Source organism: Pipra filicauda, unplaced genomic scaffold (genome assembly GCF_003945595.2).
Source record: "Pipra filicauda isolate LSUMZ 115617 unplaced genomic scaffold, ASM394559v2 scaffold150_size2825430_pilon, whole genome shotgun sequence".
Taxonomy (NCBI): Eukaryota; Metazoa; Chordata; class Aves; order Passeriformes; family Pipridae; genus Pipra; species Pipra filicauda.
The window spans coordinates 2,469,841-2,482,693 of record NW_024103996.1 but is presented as its reverse complement, the minus strand read 5'-3'; the positions used below and the strand labels follow the sequence as shown (position 1 = coordinate 2,482,693).

The following is a 12,853-nucleotide window of genomic DNA, read 5'->3' as shown; positions in this document are numbered from 1 at the left end:
GGGTCACAGTGTGGCCTGATAATTATGAAGATTTATAAATTCATTTACTTACTCAGAGCAAGGGAACTTTCTGAAATTAATGTTTATTTTTTATCGAGTTCAAATCCATGTGGCTGTAAATAAAGTGACTATGTTAAAAAAAAAGTCATTATTCTTCCTTCTCTTTGTAGTCCATTTAAATAGTGCCAAATCCCAGAGAATCGTCTCGATAAGATTCCTTGAGTTTGTTCATCTGTAATTCATCTGTGTATTTATTATTCTCCTTACTAATAAAGCTGTTCCCTCTGATTGCTGCTCAGTCTTATTAGAAAAATCTGGGTTTAATCAGTATTATGATTTAATTATGAATTATTAAGGAGAAGCCTCTTAGCTTGATTGCTGCAGAGAATATCTAAGTTAGAATCAGAGCACTGTGTGGGCTGGAATGGACCTGGAAGAGGAAATATTTTTCCTGAGCTGGAGGTAGAAAACTCTATTGGTGTGTCTGCATAGCTGTGGGAATGAAAATATCTCTCTTAAAACATTTCCAAAGGTCAGCTACACCTCCACACTTTGAACTAATTATGTAATCCTGGGCTGGCGTGGATATTTTGTGACAGAAACCTTGAAGACAAATTATTGTTTTCAGTTACAGAAGAAATTAGTGTAATTTTTTTCCTCTTCTGTTTTCTTCCCATAGAAAATAAAATAATTTTTCTAAGGAGAACTATATAGATAGTTTTATTAATCAGTATTGCTCTGCAATATAGATCTGGCCAAGGATGTAGCTCATCTGCAGGTTTAGAAGAAGCTTTTATTAAAGAAAACTTACAACTATTTTCCTCTTTAAGGTTTTATTCTCATGAAACTGGGAAAAGATTTGATTTTATTGACCCGGTGTGACACTCATCATTCCTCAATTTGCCATTTTATAGTGTAGAATGTATGGGAAGTTGGGAATAGGACATCACAGGAGGGTTTGTGCTGTCTGGTAAATCCAGCTTGGCCTCCAACGTGAGATTTCTGGGAAGAACTAAGGGTGTATTAAATTTAAAGGATTTTGATTAACAGAGAAGATGGGAAATCATGAATAACAGATTTTTAGATCTTTTTTATTGTATTGTGTCTCATACAATGAATGATGATGATTACTGTGATGATAATATAATCCTTCTTATTGTCATCTTAATATTATTTTTAGTTTTAATATCGTTTTTATCTTTATGCTTGTCATTATTATAATTTTTTTTTTAAATTTTTACTGTTGTTGTTGCTATTATTATTGCAATTATTACTATTTCAGTTATTATTCCATGAGATCTTTTACTCCCATGTGGGAGTCCTGCCCTAACTCTTCCCTTGGGAGGGACTGGGCAGGGTGAAACAGCCAAACTCTACCTTCCAGATCCCGTTCCTGGCGGAAGGCATCCGGATCCACGGGGAGAAGGTGACAGAGGCCCTGAGGCCATTCCATGAGAGGATGGAGGCTTGTTTCAGGCAGCTGAAGGACAAGGTGGAGAAGCAGTACGGGGTCCGTGCTGTGGTGAGTACCTCCTGGTTTCATCTTCCCTTAATAGGTGGAATTCCTTTAAATGACAGCCACTTGTGTATTCCTGTGCCATAACTCCCCCTGGTTAAAAAAGCCATGTCGATAAAGCATTGCCTGGTTGTTCGCAGTGGTCATCAAATTATGAAATACTGAGAGGTGATAGGAGATGTAGAAAAAGCTTTGGGGCTTCCATTTCTGAGCGTGGGAACAATTTCTAAATTGCCTGACTCTGTTCCTTAAAAGTCAAGGCAATTCTTCAATTTTGGGATTTGGGTTACAAAAATACATTAAAAAATTGCCACTTAACATGATTCTTTGAGAGCTGAATGTCACCTTTTCATAGATGTGATTCCCTTAGGGATGGGAGGGCTGTGCAATCAATGTGTCCTCTGGCATCACCCTAAATGTGGGCAGGCATTAAACAATAACTCCTACTTAATGAGCTTTAGAAGGACTCAAATTCATGCTTTTCTCACTCCAACAAACCGTTTTCAGTTGCTGCTTCATCTTCAAGGTGCAACCAGAATTTGGTGATGTTTCCAGTGGGAGTTTGTTCTGCTTTTGAGCATTACCCAAGGTGGAGGAAGGCCAAAAACCAGCAAACAGCTTTGTAATTGAGAATAGAATTGATAATTCAGTCAAAAGCCACATGGATTGGGTGGTATTGGATGATCACTTTTACCTGAGGAAAGAAGGCTCAGGGGGGGCCTTCTCACTCTCTGCAGCTCCCTGACAGGAGGGAGGAGTTGGGGGGGGGCTCAGGCTCTGCTCCCAGGGAACAAGGGACAGGATGAGAGGGAACAGCCTCAAGCTGTGCCAGGGGAGGGTCAGGTTGGACATCAGGAGGAATTTCTCCATGGAAAGGGTGGTCAGGCATTGGAAGGGGCTGCCCAGGGTGGTTTGGAGTCCCCATCCCTGGAGGTGCCCAAGGAGTGACTGGATGTGGCACTCAGTGCTCTGGGCTGGGTGACAAGGTGGGGATCGGGCACAGGGTGGACTCGATGACCTTGGAGATCTTTTCCACCCTAAATGATCCTGTGATTCTCTGATTCTGTCCGTAGCAAGGACAATTTTTTTAATAGGAACATTGAGATCTTACAGGGAACATGCCAGCCTTCGTGGTATCCTTGCAACTGGTGCTCCATTCGTGGTCCTTCAAATCCCATCTAAAATATTTAGGAAAATGTTCAAATAGTGATTTATTCCCTAGGAGAACAGGAATAATCAACATTAATGATAGTTGCATGTCAGTCACTTCAATAATATAATATCCATTTACATCATGAGGGAGATGACTGGAAAGTCATACACAGGTGGTGTTATCTCTAATTTCACTCAACCCACAGGAAGAATTGTCAGCATTGATGGAGTTTTATCGCTTCTGTCTTCCTTGTACAAAGCCAATTTACCAGTAGTTGACAGGGTGGAAAATATACCTGTAATTAAACAGCATGAGATTCTTATTTGTTGACTGAAAGAGTTCAATTATTTTATGCATATATCAGTTATTAATGACTAACAAAGCTTGGATAAATATTCAGAACTCTGAAATTGTCTGAAACAAAACCTAAACTTTAAGGTATTTTTTTCTAAAACTGGATGTCACTCTGTAAATTGACTCTCCTGACATTTTTGACATCAGGTTTCTCTTAGTGTGTTTTTACTTTGTGGGTTTGGGGTTTTTTTAAACTCCATTTCACTTAAATATGTTGACAGGGCAGTCTCTTTGATTGCAGAGATGGATTAAAAAAATATTTGTAGAAAGCTCCTTTTTAAAGACCAGATGTAAAAAAGCATTTAAATACCATTGAAATAAAGGAATTATGAATATGCTGAGTTGGAAGGGACCCACGAGGATCATTGAGTCCAACTCCTGGCCTTGCACGAGCCCATCCCCAGGAGTCACACCATGTGCCTGAGAGTATTCTTGAATTAATGGAATATGCTTAAAATTCCACATGTGCCCATGAGGACCTAAATATTTCTTCCTAGTCCTTTAAATAAATTTCCTTTACAATCTCTTTCTTAGTTGTTAAACACGAAGTATAAATATAATAGTATTTAATATATATTAAATAACACAAAACTCTACGTGGAAGGAAAGCCATGGGACCTTCCCACATTCCTTTTGGTAGCCAGATGGCAGTGATACCGTGGTTTAAGAGGTAAGATCTCGGGTTTCTTTCCCGCAGCTCTCCAGCCTGGAGGACAGGCGGGGCAGTCGGCCGCGCTCCATGGTGAGGTCCTTCACGATGCCGTCGTCTTCCAGACCCCTCTCCGTGGCATCCGTGTCTTCCATCTCCTCAGACAGCACCCCCTCCCGGCCTGGCTCTGATGGGTGAGTGGGAAATGCTCACCCAGGGCTTATCCTTGGGTTTGGAGGCTTGTCATCATCTCCAGATCTCTGGGCTGTCATGGTGTTACTCCTTCCGATCCTCCTGACTCCTCCTGTGTGGCGGCAGGACGTTTGTTTGGCCTCAGACGTGTAAGGTTTTTGGTTGGGTTGTTTCCCAGTGAATTTTATCCCAGATTTGGTTCATAGTTTAATAATACTCTGCGAACTAGAGTGGGGTGGGGGCGATTTTCTACTGAGTTGGTCATAGGGCTGGAGCACCTCTGCTGTGAAAACAGGCTGAGAGAGCTGGGATTGTCCAGCCTGGAGAAGAGAAGGCTCTTCCAGTGCCTAAAGAGGCTCCAAGAGAGCTGGAGAGGGACTTTGAACAAGAGCATGGGGTGACAGGACAAGGGAGAATGGCTTTAAACTGCCAGAGGGCAGGGTTAGATGGGATATTGGGAAGGAATTCTTCCCTGTGAGGGTGGGGAGGCCCTGGCACAGGTTGCCCAGAGAAACTGTGGCCGCCCCATCCCTGGAAGTGTCCAAGGCCAGGTTGGACAGGGCTTGGAGCAACCTGGCCTAGTGGAAGGTGTCCCTGCCCATGGGAAGGGGTGGAACTGGATGGTGTTTAAGGTCCCTTCCAACCCAAACTTTCTATGATTTTTTAAATGCCAGCATAATATTAGGTAAAAACATCAGCCTATATAGACATTTATCTCAGGATATCCTGGTTTTTAACCAAGATAAATATAATACCCTTCTTTGTCCTTTTTTAAAAAGTGAAACAGAACCCCCTAAGCATTCAAACAAACAAAGAAAAAAAAAAAAACTAAAGAGGAGACAAATTACCCCTTTTAGAGTATTGCAAGTGTATTAGTGCAGCAGTGATCTTTGGAGTCAGTGATGAGGTGCTTGTGCAGCCAACCCTGTCACAGTACCCAGGTGGAGCTCAGGAGAAGGAAGGGATTAGTGAACTGCTCAATCACTGCTGCTCACTTTTGCTGCCAGAGGAAAAGCTGCTTATGGCAAGATTGTACTTCAAGACTTATCAAGATATTTCACATGAGAACTGGGAATTCTGTTGATAAGCCCTGTCTCACAGTCACATCCCTCAAAGAACAAAATAATCTGTTTGCTCTCTGGGCTTTCCATGCAGCCTCAGAAGTTCCTTCTCCTTCTTCCTGCCCCGAGGCATCCCTGTAATCCAGAAATGCAATATTTGACCTAGGCAGCAGTTTTTTAAAGCCTCCTGAAGGGCTGCTGACTTACAGGGATGTGCTAGAAATGTTCATGTCCCTCGTGCACCTTCAGAGGGGAGTTATTACCTGACTGGAGACTAAAAGCATCAAGTAAAATTAAATACAGCACCGAAGGACCAACGTGGTGCTGACCTTGATTACAAGTAGTTTATTTGCCCATTGGGAAGAGCTGCAAACAGAGCACAGTTCAGCCTCTAGAATGTATACACCGGGAGCCATGGTGGAAATGTAGGACAGCAGAGATGAGCTTGTGTTTTGACTAATTCAGCCACAAATTTGTCTTGCTGGAATTTAGAGGTAATAACCATCAAAGGTTAATGGGCAACTTTATTTTCTCTCAGAAGAAAAATACTGATTCTTTCGCTGCCTGACTCTACCTTTTTCTCTTTTTCCCTTCAAAATCTTTAAATGTGTTTTTCTTTCTAATTGTATATTATTTACTCAGGTTTCACCTCTCCATCTTAGCTTTGGTGCAGTAAGTCTCAGTTAGCAGTTTGGGAGGGTCTTAATATGTAAATACACACAAAGAGTCTACTCAGTTTGTATTTCTAAAAGCAACTCACAAAGATCCTGGTGCATCTCAGCTCCTGCTCCAAGCCCAGGGTGATACAGGAAAATATAATGAACAATTATTAGCATTGTGAAGATCTGAAGAAGTACTCATTTGCTTGGTCAGTGGAGCAGGAGAAAAAAAGTCATGAGATGTAAATGATACCACGAAAGACTCAAAAATTCGTGTCACTGTTAAATCATGTGGGAGGTTTGGCACTTCTCACCTCGAAGAAGTTCCTTCATGTACCTACCATAGTTGATTTGGTTTGTGGTCAGTTTTTCTCTCTGCTTTCCATGTCCCCCCTCTTCATATTTTAATTTTTAGAATAGAGATTAAGCTAAAAAAAACAATTAAAAATGAAGCCAACAGACTGTCTTGTCCAAATCACCCAACTTATATTTTATTTTATGCCATCTCCATCTCCTCCTGCTTTGGAGCTTTTAAACACTAAAGACTCAAGGCAGACACTGACATAGGATGTGTTTTACAACTCCCAACTCTAGGTATAAATAAAACTGACTTTAAAAAAGGACCTTGGGTTTATTCACAGCCTAAAACGGGACTTAGAAGTACAAATCTGAGCACTTACGCTCAGTGGTTGGAAGGGGGGAAGTCCCAGGGTGCCAGTGAGATTTGTCAGCTATTGCAAGTCCTGATGTTCTTCCAGTTAGAGCATGGTGTGCTGACCCATTTTATCATGGATACATTGCCTACAAATAATTAATAGCCCTAATAATAGTAATGCCTGGAAGGGAAGCAATTAATCATTGTCTGAAGAGTGGTAGTTCCTCTAGTAAACTTGCAATCAGCCTTTGAGGCTCTGGAACCGCCCTCCAACCCAGCCCAGCTTAGCCTAAAATATCCAACTCAGGTGGCTCAAAGGTGTTGGGAGAGCTGTTGGCTGCTCAGGGCTCTGTCACTGAAGTACTTTGTGGCCCTGGGTTCCCTGTCTGTAAAATGGGATGGATAAACCCTGTGGTTTTGTTCCCAACCTGTGTGATTTTGGCTTTGGTTCCGAGGGAAAAATGGCTCAGGGGCTGCTGCTGCAGGTTCTGGTTTGAGCATCTTCACATCAAATGAGATAAAGTAGGCTGCAAGCTGAAGGGCCTTTAGTGCTTCAAGTAACAGCCAAAAATAATAATAATTTGGGATATTGCTGCTGGATATTGCTGCTAGTGGAGGGGATTAGGATAATGTCACTGCAAATTGTCTGAAATAGGAATACTCTGCTATTTCACAGCAAAGACTGTGACCTGTACATGTCTCCCCATGAAATGGGAAATGCTTTTCCAATGTTAAAAAATGCCTTTGTTTGGGTATTTTTGGTTTGGTTTTGGTTTTTTAATGTGATGGTTGGAGACAATCTCTTAAAATCTGGCAGTGTCATTTTGTCTAGGTATGATCTTAGTGGCTTTTTGGCATTTATAATATAAAATAAATCATAAGATGGTTTGTCCAGCTACAAATGCCCCATCCCTGAAAGTGTCCAAGGCCAGGTTGGATGGGTTTTGGAGCAACCTGGTCTAGTGGAAGGTGTCCCTGCCCATGACAGGGAGTTGGAACTGGATGGTTTGTGAGGTCCCTTCCAACCCAAGCCATCTTGTGATTCTTTAACACAGTGTACAATTATCCACACTTTTAGTGCTGATTCCAGCTGGAATTTCCAACTGTCTGCCTGCTGGCACACCTGCCCTGGTGCCACAGCCTGGATAGTGGAAATGCTGAATGAGAAACTCATTTTTTACGTGAAACTCAGGAATTTGTGCAGCCACAAACCAGTAAATTCACTACAGAGCAGGGAAATCTGCACCACTGATTCTCCAGCAGTTCTGCAATGAATTTTATTGCAAGACAATTATGATTGTTATGACCTTCTGCCCCCTCCTTCTCTCTCTAATGAGTTTTCCTGGTTTAGCAGAGTCATTAACTGGAGGGAGACTTTGGGAAATATGTAAATAAAAATTAGTTGTTTTGAAAATAGTGTTTTATGGAGCTAAGCAACAATATTTTTCTTTAGGTTCGTGCTGGAGCCCCTCCTGCCAAAAAAGATGCATTCTAGGTCGCAAGATAAATTGGACAAGGATGACCTAGATAAAGATAAGAAGGAAAAGAAGAAGGAGAAAAGGAACAGCAAGCATCAAGAGATATTTGATAAAGAATTTAAATCTACTGATATTTCTCTGCAGCAGTCTGAGGCAGTGATCCTTTCAGAGACGGTAACTTTATTAGCAAGTGATGCTTTATCTAATTCTGAGCGGTGTCCTTTCTCTGTTGAAATAAAAATGTTGATTTTTATTATTTGTAGACCAGAAATAACTCTCAGGGAATACGTTTCAATGTTAATATATGTGATAATGAAGCAAAAATACAGATTTTATTTACAGTGTAAAAAGATCATATGGTACCTCATGTGAATATCTTAACCAAAAGCTATATGTGTCTATTTGATAAAGGGAGCAGATGGTATATCACAACTGAAATAAATGCTGCCATTTTAGCAGCCTTTTGAATTGCTGGTTCCCAGTAGATGGTGATGGGTTTTCTCTTATTTCAGCTGAGTGCTGCAAGACAGTTTAGGGTGGAAATATTCCAAGGTGACTCCTTGCACGGCGGTTGCATGTTCACGAAGGGTTATTTTGAGCAGAAAATTGTAAGCGGTTCCAGCGGTGGCTGTGTGTAAGAATATTAACAACAGGCCATATCTCCCTTAAACCCTCTCTTCTTGGCTTATATTTAATTCACTGAAACTGTCCTAAAGGCTTAGGTAACCTGAGAAGTTTGAGCTCTGAAAATGAAAGCAAAGCTAGAGCAGGGAGTGCATGAACCAACCGTAACCTCCAAATCTCTGCCTGGACACCTGTTTGGAGGCCAAGAGTTTAAAACTTGCCTCCCAGAAATAAATGTAATGTTCTTTGAAAGATTTGTGCAAGTACTTGTAGGCCAACTTTTCACTTAGCAGAGTCTTCCTTTGGTGGCTGTGTTATTTACACTGGACTTTGGAAATGATTTCTCTCTCATCTGTGGTAACTGGATCCTTTAAATCTTTCTGTTTGGTACTTGTGGGAGAATATTGTTTAGCTGTTCAGCCGCAGCTCCTTTGTTTTCTGGATTTGCTCCTCCTTTCCTATCCAGATAAATTAATCTCTCAGATGTGTCTTGTAACATCTTAGAAAATCAGAGTTGTTTTGTTTGATGTGGCCAGTCAAAAAACTCTGATCCCTTGTGGGGGTCTCGGGCTTTTCACCTTTGAAGCCAGTGAGTTTTTCCATTGACTAAATTTTGGATCAGCCCTCATTTGCTAAATGGAGATTCCTCCTGCCAAAGCCAGCCAGGTGAGCATCATTGCAGTGTTTGCAGACATTTTACATAGATTTCCATGTGTCTCATGTTTCTGACACGATGCCTTTGACTTGGCACCTTGCAGCAGTTGTGTTTTGACTGATTGAGCTCTGCCGTGGCAGGGCTTGAACTGGCATCTCCCAGACTCCCAAACCCACCAGCAGAGCTTGTGGGTGGAGAGCATTAGTCACAGAAGAGGAAAATGGTATTTCAGGGCAGCTGAGTCAGTTGGACCAGATGGGAGGCATCCAGAGATGCTGGGGTTGATGTCACTGCCAGGTCACTGTCATCTCAGAGAGGTCTTGGACATGGGCAAAGATTGCTCATGATTGGAAAAATGTAAATGCCATCTGGAAAGGAGGGCAGGATAACCCTCCAGGGCATATTCCCATTTGTCATCCGAGGAGCAAAAATCAGCAAAGCCCAACATCGTTTGACTCAAGTTTTCTCCTCTTTCCAGTCAAGAAGCTTTCGGTGCATGACTGCTGTGAGTAATATTCCCCTGGTTATGGAGAGGGAGGGAAGTTAAATGTCAGAACTGGTTACTTACAGTTACTTTGAGCTCCTTCAAATCCACAGATCAATAATATGAAAAGGAATTTACTGTTGAGAGAAAAACTCTCCCTTTTCAACATCTCCAAACTGCTTGATGAGCTCCAAAACGACTGAGTCAATTTTTAATGCCTGGTGTTAGCGAGGCTCATCTTCTCTTGTAGGTGAAAGAGAGGAATCACTCCTTTGAGATCAGTTTATCAGAGTGGTTGTCCAGTTCCCACTGCTGTCTTCAGGAATTTTGTACAAATAATATCAAGGACTTTAAAGATAAAATTTGTGTCAAAAGTTTCGCGCTCTGGAGACGTCCCTTGTTAATGGTATAAAGGGAAATTGTTATGGTGGGTAGGAATTCAGCTTTTCCATTGTTTAACGGTGATGTTCAAATTCCCTTTTTCGATTGAAATTATTCCCAAAGCACTGTTACCACTGTGTTGCAGGAAGAAAAAGACATTTTGGTTCCTCTTGCCTTGGGAACTTGGAAGCAGAAAGTTTGCTGAATTAAAAAGAGGTGATGAAATGGAGAGGGAAAAAAATTAGGGATTTTCTTTTCCCCAAAAAAGTTGCAACACAGATTTGACTATAAATGGAAATTAAAGATTTAAAGCGGTTTTAAAGTGAGATTTTAGTAATAAACTACTATTAGTTAGTAGATTTTATATTAGTTACTGGAGTCATTCTGCTGAGAATTTTAGAACTCATGGTACTATGGCTCATTCAATTACAATATTTCAGTGATTTGGTGAATTTTCTAACAGATTCTTGTTTCTTCTACAATATTTGGGGGGTTTACAGCAGAAGATGAATTTACAGAGAATATCAAGTGAGAAGAATGTCAGCCAGTGGTCACCCCATCTCTGCAGAGCTTCTGCTGCTTTTTCCAGGAATGGTGGTGTCTAATGAGATGAGTGTTTCCATCACTGCCATGGACTTATTTAGGAACTTCTTTTTTTCTAATCAAATGAATCATCATGGAATAACATGGGGATGTTGTAAAACTGTGGAATTATTTCATGGGGCTTTTACATGTGCTTTGAAAAGGAGCATTCAGAGGCTGTTTTCTCTAATTGTATGGCTTAAATACTCTTTTCTGAATTTCCAGTCAAAGTGAATTTATTGACTGATCAAACTCCCAAGCCCTAATTACATAAGATAACAAAGATGAATTAAGCACCTCAGTGTGTGACTATGATCAGTAATATCTTCATAGTTTTCTAGAGATTTATTATCTTCTTTTAAGTATCACATAAACTTCTTCAAGAAAAATTTTCTTTGCTAATTCTTTGATCCCACAAGCTGAGAGCAAAGCTAACACTGGAGCCGGGTAGTTAACAGAGCATTGAAGGCTTGTGTTAGAAATCACAATAACAGGCTGTACATCCCATTGATTTAGTGGTGTCTGACATCACTCACCATTGATCTTCCCTTCGTTAGACCAAAAAAAATTAGCCATGGGTCCATTATGGATTAGTGTCTCCGAAGGGTTCGTGTTCCCCAGCAGAACTGTGATTTATTGAAGCTTTCAGAAGAGGCCCAACATTGTCAATCACAGAAGAAGTTAAAATTTATTTAAGTAGCTACGGAGCAGGTTGACTCGGGAACGTGGTCCAGTTGCTGGGGTTTTTTTCTCTTGATTCTGGAATGTCAATTTTCCTCATCAATTCATGTGTTTTCCTTAGTTGCTTTTTTATAATTAGATACCTCTGAAAAAGCGATTACTTTGTTCATCCATTCTGCCGAAAGTATGCTTTGAAAGACCTCGAAAGAAGAAACTTTTGGAGTCTTTAGGACTTGAGTTTTCGTATCAGGCAAATTTCAGAAAGGTCACCCTGAGGTCTGGATGAACTTTCCAAAAAAACGTCCCATACTTTATTGTCATTCATTTCTTATAGAAGGGTCTTCTTTACGCAAACCCTTTTAGGGTTTGTCTTCTGGAAATAAAAGGAAGCACTTACATGTCATTTCAGATTTCTCCTTCACCACATAATTCATAAAAACCCCCATTGTGTAATGACAAAATTCTTCAAAAAAGCCTGAATTGCTACTGGCATTTTCTGGTTTGTCCTAATGCAGTACCTTTGGAGTAATTCCCCTCTGAACTTCAGGCTGCTGCTCCATTTTCTGGGATCTGTTGGAAATAAAACATACCCTTTTTCACTGTGATTACTGTTAATATGGGGGTGGGTAAATGCATAACATCAGTAGAGCTCAGGATTAAACTCAGGAAGAAGAATCACCTTAAAACTAAAAGCATTAGTTGCTCATCAGATTACAAGTATCATTTCAGGGTTTCTGATGGAAAATTTGAATGGACTATGAAGCGTCCAGAGCAAAAAAGGGATATTTCAGTGAATTAAATAGAAGCACTACCAAGAAAGTGTTTCTGGACAGATGATGTCTTCCTCAGAAGAGAGTTTCACCCTGCAAATGGTTAAAGAGATAAATTTTAAGAAGGAAGTAGAGCCACATGAGAAGAAAGAAAAGATTTTGAGGGACGGGTAATCTCGTGTAAGGCTGTAAACTTCCGTAGCTGTTACTAAGTGAGTGTTTGGGGAATTCAGATGGAAGTCGCAGAGCCTCTCACTGCTTCAGGAAAATATGCCAGGGTATGGGGAGGGGTGTTAACTTGTGATTCCTTGGGAGAAGGGGAAACACTTGGAGCTGTGAGATACTGCACTGAATCAGCAATATGGAGTGTTAGCATTGCCTGGTTGTGTTCAGGAGGAAAATGTAGCAATCCCAGGGTTTGCCACTCAGTTACCTGTATTTTTTTTTGTTGTCTCACTGGTTTTGTCCCCACCCAGATCAGCCCACTGAGACCCCAGAGACCAAAAAGCCAAGTCATAAACGTGATGTCCAGTGAACGGCGTTTCTCCGTGTCTCCGTCACCTCCCAGCTCCCAGCTGACCCCGCCCCCCATAACCCCCAGGACAAAGCTTTCCTTCACCATCCAGTCCAGTAAGTCTCTAATTTTAACTAACTTTCCTTTTCCTGGAAAAATTCTGGTCGAGAGACGTGTTTCCTCAGCATTTTATTGCACCTTGGTTTGAGCTGAGTGGGTAGAACAGGAACAAGAACTCGCCTCTTAACCTTGTGCTCCTTGACTTTGCCAACTAAAATTATTTCAATATTTTACAAAACCAAGCAAAATTTTTCCACTGAACAAGTTTGTTTTCAAGTTATCATTAACAATTATTTAGACGTAGAGTAACTATCAAAAATCAGTGTTCTGCTTGTTTCTATATAGGGTGTTTTAGAGCATAAAGACTCAAAAAGTCATTATTTTT

The 12,853-nt window shown here is 40.9% G+C and overlaps 1 protein-coding gene across 2 annotated transcripts in view; it reads left to right on the top strand.

Annotated features, from left to right (window-relative positions):
* The window catches only part of DOCK1 (dedicator of cytokinesis 1), a 277,725-nt gene that overhangs the window by 251,135 nt on the left and 13,737 nt on the right, over positions 1-12,853 (top strand). For both annotated transcript variants that reach the window (XM_039378955.1, XM_027737067.2), the window contains exons 47-50: positions 1,385-1,522; positions 3,721-3,866; positions 7,693-7,891; positions 12,371-12,524. In XM_039378955.1, coding sequence (XP_039234889.1) covers positions 1,385-1,522; positions 3,721-3,866; positions 7,693-7,891; positions 12,371-12,524 — 637 coding nt within the window. The remainder of the gene's footprint in view (positions 1-1,384; positions 1,523-3,720; positions 3,867-7,692; positions 7,892-12,370; positions 12,525-12,853) is intronic.